Source organism: Camelina sativa, chromosome 19, assembly GCF_000633955.1.
Source record: "Camelina sativa cultivar DH55 chromosome 19, Cs, whole genome shotgun sequence".
Lineage (NCBI taxonomy): Eukaryota > Viridiplantae > Streptophyta > Magnoliopsida > Brassicales > Brassicaceae > Camelina > Camelina sativa.
Window position 1 is genome coordinate 7,394,488 of NC_025703.1, and position 6,931 is coordinate 7,401,418.

At 37.5% G+C, this 6,931-nt stretch overlaps 3 protein-coding genes across 3 annotated transcripts in view; 2 read left to right on the plus strand and 1 right to left on the minus strand.

Moving 5' to 3' along the window:
* LOC104767525 overlaps positions 1–160 on the plus strand; it is a 1,796-nt gene extending 1,636 nt beyond the window's left edge. The window contains exon 3 of the mRNA XM_019240830.1: positions 56–160. Within this exon, the coding sequence (XP_019096375.1) occupies positions 56–160 (105 nt within the window). The remainder of the gene's footprint in view (positions 1–55) is intronic.
* Positions 4,475–5,783, plus strand: LOC104767526 (RNA polymerase II C-terminal domain phosphatase-like 4). Its single transcript, XM_010491541.2, has 2 exons — positions 4,475–4,479; positions 4,879–5,783. Exons 1-2 carry the CDS (start codon positions 4,475–4,477, stop codon positions 5,750–5,752), a joined length of 879 nt encoding a protein of 292 aa, XP_010489843.1. The 3' UTR covers positions 5,753–5,783.
* LOC104765357 (proton pump-interactor 2-like) overlaps positions 5,854–6,931 on the minus strand; it is a gene marked incomplete in the record, with an annotated part of 4,759 nt that continues 3,681 nt past the window's right edge. The window contains 2 exon segments of the mRNA XM_010489050.2: positions 5,854–6,512; positions 6,613–6,931. Of these exon segments, the coding sequence (XP_010487352.1) occupies positions 6,195–6,512; positions 6,613–6,931 (637 nt within the window).

The window sequence follows — 6,931 nt, forward strand, 5'->3', positions numbered from 1 at the left end:
TTTGTTAAACACACTTGCTGCTATGATTGTTCTCACCTCTTACATATGGTCAAAGCAAGCCAGGAAGTTTTTTAGGCGCCTCTCTTTCTGTGATTTGGACGGTTCATCTGATGAAGCCGAAGTAGAAACTTCTATGGTTGCTACTCATATCGAGACATAGCAATGGGATTTTTGATATGTTGTAGAGAGAATATATGACGACGGTATATAAGTGGAAATTTTCGATATGTGTATATGAGCTGGGAGTTCTGATATGATAGGATTTTGTTCTGTTATATGATCGTAGCTGATTGACAGAATACACGATTGATGTATACTTTTGATATGTTCAGCTTTCTAATAGATGAAGAAGTTTTAACTCTCCTTTATTAATTACTTCTATTTCTAGTTATTTGGTTTTTAACTTACGAGCTAGCTAACAGCTTTATACGACAAATCTGACCTTGATTGAGATTTATCACTAAATTTATCATTGGTTTGAGCAAAAAAGGTTTTGGTCTCTGAGAATCTGGTGAACCTGCTGCATTGTAGTTGAGAAACCTTCTTCTGCATTTTTATTTTTCTACTGCTTCTATTTGGATGGATATGATTTCTGTTTTGATGCACTGCATTTGACAACCCGTCAGATATATTCTTAACTGAAAAGTAATTAGACTAGTGCTCTCTTGTTCTTCTATACATAGATGGTTGTTATTCAATTCTGAAGATATCATCAAAATTAGTGACAGAGGCATATAAAATGATCAAAGTAATTCAGCATTCTCTCTCTTTACTCAAATTGTTGCCTTGTTCATCTTTGAGTGATAGGCTTTGGTTGTAGACTTGTAGCTTCTTCTCTGCTTCATTTTGCATGAAAAATTGATATTGTCCCCTGTATAAAGCCAGTAAATTCTGCTCTTTGCCAATTGCTACTATTCTTCTTTAAAATATAAATATAGGCACTTAAGCTTCTGATTTTAGTAAAGCAGTAGAGAATGTTCCCATGCTTACTTCTGAGTACTCTTTTATTCCATACTAATCTGTTATCATATTCAAATCGCTTAAAACCCTTCCATCTACTCTGCTCTGAACGTATAACTATTTCACTCGTGGGATCAAATCTTAAAAGTTCGCTGTATCCATATAAGCTTTGTCTGTTCTGGACGTGACTGAGGGTTGTTATCGGTTTCCTTCCTACCAATTTCTCTAACTACTCTTAAAGACGTTTCAACCTTAATGGATCTCCTTTCCTTTTTAAGTCCGCACTAGATATCATATTGAAATCACCTCATGCTAGGTCTAGGCTACTAGCATTGGTCTATGGCAGTACAGTCCTGCTTTGACACAAGATCATTCATGTTTCTCCATACGTTGTAATTCCTGTTGCTTGTCCGCAAAGCCATAGACATATATATGTTTAAACATTCAAATCAATATAGTTGATAGAAGGATAGAAACATATATAGCTGCATGTTCGCTCATCTTTTAACACAAACGAAGTCCAACAAATTATATAGGCCCATTTTATCCTATGGGCCAGGCCTCATGATAGCACAACCTCGCCTGTCTACGACTATTCAGCCATATATATATATATGTTAAAAAAAAAAAAAAAAAAAAAANAAAAAAAAAAAAAAAAAGCAGAAGTCGAATTAGGGTTCTCACCATGTCAGGTCATTGTGTTCATTGGCTAGTCCATAACGGGTTCTGTTGTGAATGCAAATCTGCCGTGGACTGGTATAAAGGTGAACGAAAGAATTGCAGAAGGATCAAAGATCCGGATTGTGATCATTCGATGTCTTACCGTGGATACTGTACCAGGTGCTGTTGTAAAGTGGACGAAAGCGATGGACAGTTATTCAATTACAGATCCCAAGGTCACCATCTAACCTACAAATACGTAGCTTCCATGAAACGGAAGAGGTCTGGAATTGGTTACGGGCAGAGGAAGCTTCACTTGGTTGTTGACTTGCAGCACGTGCTTCTACACTCCCGCCTCTCCAAGGATGATGATGATGGTGTTTTGGTTAAGTTACGTCCTTTCGCTCGGGAATTTCTCCGTGAGGCAAACGAGCTCTTTACAATCTATGCCTACACCAAATCGGATCCAAAGCAAGCCCGACATTGTGTCAAGTTGCTCGATCCGCTGGAAATATTCTTCCCAAGTCGGTTCATTACAATCGCTGATGAGAAGAGGAAGAAGAAGAGTCTTGAGTTTGTACTGGCGGAAGAAAGAGGGGTGGTGATCCTTGATTGCAAGTCTGAGACGTGGGAGAAGGATGATCAGAGAAACTTGCTTCTGATCAAGAGTTATGATTATTTCAAACAAGTGGATGATGATTACCAAGGACCCATCACGAGATTCATCAAACTCTTCTTCAACAAGTCTTTGCTAGATGAAAAGAGAAATGAGAAAGAAGAAGAAGAAGAAGAAGATGATGATGATGATGATGGAGCGCTGGTGGATGCACTCAACTCCCTCAAGACACTTCACCAAAGATTCTTTCATGGCCAATGTAAAGACGTGAGGCTTTTGTTACATCCCTCGACCAGATAATAAAGCTTTAATTTCCTTAATATTTTGTACACTTGATTTTCAAACTTTTGTCAACACCCCTCTCTCTCTCTCCAGTCTCCATTCTTTGATCTTTTGAGAATTCCAAAACTTAAGACTTTAATTAGCTGCTCAACATTTCGGTTTAATCAAGTATAGCAAACTAACTAGTATTCGGATCGACTGACAAAGCTTATTAAGATTTGGAAACGTCGTGAAAGGACAGTAATCCTCATTTTATCGGGACATGATCGAATTCAGAGGTTTCCACTTGAACTCTGACTTAATTTACCAAATATTACGTTACAGTTTGGATTGGCTAACATGCGCCCATACAAAACAATTCTTTAAGAACATACATATATACAACAATTCTTTAAGAACATATATATATATATATACAGTATAAATTTTATGATTCCGGTCCAAGAGTAAAAATCTAACAACCTTTGGTTGGTTCACCAATCTGTTTTCTGATAAGATTTATCCAAAAATTTCGGCTCCCAAGCTTCGTAGAATTACATGTGTTTTTTTTTTTAAATGTTTTTTCTTTCACAAATAAATCTATATATCTCAAAGGAAAATTCCCAAACAAAATTAGGGTTGTACACTTGTACGTACATGATAAACAAACAATAAGGAGTTTTTGACCTAAAAAAACCAATGTCTTGCAATCATCGTATTGTCGTTGAAGGAATCTGCCGTGAATGCAGATCGGGTGTGACTCGACCTAATGATGCCTTTCTTCAACCTTTCAGTAATCTCGCCGATGGCTTATCCTTGAGCCATGAATTTGTAGGGTCTTTGAAGAGCCGTGTTTCCAGAAACTCGTTACAGGAGAAGAAGCTACACTTGGTTCTCAGTTTGAGCGGTACACTTTTCGACACTCAGACTTTCCCACGTCTTTCTAACAAGGAGAAGTATCTAAAAGGTAAAGTCAATTCGAGGGATGATCTTGATTTGTGGCAAACCAGAATCTTTGGTCGCGAGGTCCTGGTAAAGTTGCGGCCTTTTGTTCACGATTTCTTGCGCGAAGCTAATAAGTTGTTTATATTGCACGTCCACACTCTTTGTATCCCCGAGTATGCTGATTTTGTGCTCAAGTTGATTGATCCGCATCAAGTGTATTTCGGGAATCGTATCATTAGTGTTAGCAAACACGTCATGTGGGAGAAGACACTTGATCTAGTCTTGGTCGGCGAACGCCAGGTGGTTATCCTCGACGATAGATACGACGTTTGGTGCCCGGAGAACAGGTCAAACTTGCTGCAGATCACAACTTACTCTTATTTCAAAGCAACTAAAGAAAGGAACAGCCTCGCTGCTGGAGGAGGCATGTTCAAGAACCTTTTCAAGTTTCTTCTCAAGATGTTTTCAAGAGATGATGATCTACTCTCGGATTCATCAGCATCTTACTCTGAAGAGAGAAAAGATGAGAGTGTTGATGATGGAGCACTGGCGAATGCTCTGAGTTTTCTCTCCAAGATTCACCACTCCTTCTTTAACCATCACTATAATGAAGACGATATTTATAAGAGAGATGTGAGAATTTTCCTTCATTCCTGACTTTGTAGACCCAGACTAAATCTCTACTTTCTTAGCTTTGGACTTTTTATAGTTCCCCATATAAAACTTGGATTTTCCTTGTAAGATCTAAATTTAATCAAACCCTTAAGCTAGCTTTTATGCTAAGTTTTACATAAAAATCTCAGTATGTTTTGGTTCGAGCCAACTCGTATCAAATAATTTACTCTTTAAATGGGTTGAAATCACATCATTCAAATTGTTATGAAGGTTTATTCCGCAAAACGGCATATTTTATGTGTTAAAATTTCTGTCACTCTTGATCAGTCTGATTCAGTTTAGCGTTTAAAGAACTTCGTGTTTGTTATGTTTTTATGCTCACCTTCTAGAATTTTAGGTTGAAGAGATGATTCGTCTATGGGGTATTACACTATTACATAAGGTATATGAAGAATCTTTAACAAAAAAAAGAAAAAAAAAAAGTAAAAGGAATGAAGAAATAACATGCAACTAAATACAAATTTCGTTTAATTTTACAAAAAGGGGTCGTCTGATTTTATATATTGTCATTTGTAAAGTAAGTTATTAATAACTTTTCCAAAAATTTAGCCAATGTTGAAATTTCCTAATTTCGATACCCTTTTCTTCGTCATTTTCCTCTTTTCATTCCAATATATATACCATTGATATGTGTATTTTTGTTTTCATTCCAATAAATCAGTTTCACGTGATTTGAGTTTTACCAAATCTTTCTCAAGTATTGCAAAACCATTGATTCATAGAAAACACGATCTTCTTTCCCTTTTTTTTTCCCGGAAAAGAGAGCTCGGAAGATCGATCGATTCAGAGATGATGAACGAGTCATCGTCTTCCTCTGGTAGTAATTGTAGTCATTTGTTTGTTGATCACGGAATCTGCCTCGCCTGTAAAACAAAGGTGAGCTGTGTCGAAGGCCAACCATTCGGTTATCTCTTCCCCGGTTTATGTTTGAGCCGCGAAGCTGTATCTGTTACAAAGCATCTCACAACCCTAATCTCAGTTTACGGACATAGGAAGCTTCACTTAGTCCTTGACTTGGACCGCACGCTAATCCACTCCATGAAGACTACAAATCTTACTAAAGCAGAGAAGTATCTTATCAAAGAAGAGAAATCAGGTTCAAGGAAAGATCTGCGGACCTATGACGGTAGATTAATAATTAAGTTGCGACCTTTTGTTGAAGAGTTCCTTAAAGAAGCCAACAAGCTGTTTACTATGTTTGCTTACACAAAAGGCCGTTCGAGTTACGGTCACGCTGTTGTGAGGATGATTGATCCAAACAAAATCTATTTCGGGGATCGAGTGATAACTAGGGAAGAGAGTCCTGGCACGAAGACACTTGATCTTGTCTTAGCTGATGAACGTGGAATCGTTATTGTGGATGATAAGCTAGATGCTTGGCCTCATCATCAGAGAAACTTGTTGGAGGTCACAAAATACTTCTATTTCAGAAACGATCACAAATACACTAAGTCAAGACCATCTTACGCAGAGAGGAAGAGTGACGAGAGTAGAAGCAAAAGAGTATTGATGAATCTTCTGAAATTCCTGAAGCAAGTTCATAATGGATTCTTTACCTGTGGGCTTGAAGATGAGTTAGATTTTAAGGACGTTAGGTGCTTGATTAAAGGTCCCTTCAAACCACATGGATGCTAAATTTTTTGAACTTTTTACCAATTGAATATGGATTTTGGTCATTACCATTCTTTGGAAACTAGATTTAGCTTCTTCTGAAATATGAAAAGAGAGACAGAAAATGGAAGAAGCTAATTGTTATTTGCAATTTTTTTTAAGGATATATGTAATTAGTCAAGGATCTTGACTAACTATAAGTGGATTCAATCCACAATGTTCACATAAAGACAACATGAGATCTCTCTATGGACTCTTAGAAGCTCTTACTCACAATTAGGATGTTTCTCTTTTTTTTTTTCAGACAACTCTCCAAAGAGACAGAAACATTGACTAATAATATCTAAAGGTTATGAACCTATTATAAAGAAACTAACCGCTAACTTTGCAGCTCTTCCTTCACTCACTCCATCCTCCAATTAGGCAAAGTCAAAAGACCTTTCAATGTCTCTTTCCTTTTCTCAGTTTACCTTAGAAGTAAAACCACGAGAAAGAGTGCGCAAGCAAGTGCAGCAGAGGAAAGTCCCCAAACCCAATATTTATGAGCCTTTCTACGGTTTAGGATGGCCTTAGGGAGAGCTTCGGTTCCTCTTCCACGGTGTTTGTACCTGAAACTTCTTTGCTTTGGAAACAATAATCTATCCTTCTGGTGCTTCTCTTTCCCAGAAGCTGTTAACGTCCTAACCTTTTCCATCTCATTGATCACTTCTCGTGATTGGTCTGATTCTGAAGGATAAGAAGAAGAATTTGCAGCAGCTTTCTTCTTAGCCTTCTTCTCACACTCCTGTAAACAAAACAAAGAATTAGAAAAAAAAAACAGACAAATGTAAAGGAAGAGTTCATTGACATCTTTAAAAAAATCGAAATGGGATAATATAATTTGCCTTGAGTTTCTTCTCAGCATCCTTTTGAGCTCTTATAGCAGCTTTAGCAGCAGCTTTCTCTTGCAGCTTCCTCTTCCTTTCCATTGCTAACCGAGCTTTCTCTAACTGCTCTTCTCTTTTCCTCTCCTTCAACGTTTCTTCATCGACCTCTTCTTCTTCCTTCTTCGGTTTCTCATACACAGGGAACTCCAAATCTATAACATCACTCTCCTCAGCACTCGACCTGTTGCAGTCCACAGCCTCTTTCCTCGTTTCTTTCTTTTGTTTATCTGTAATTACATTTCCATCTTGAGACGAGTTGGAGCTGGAGTCTTCTCTA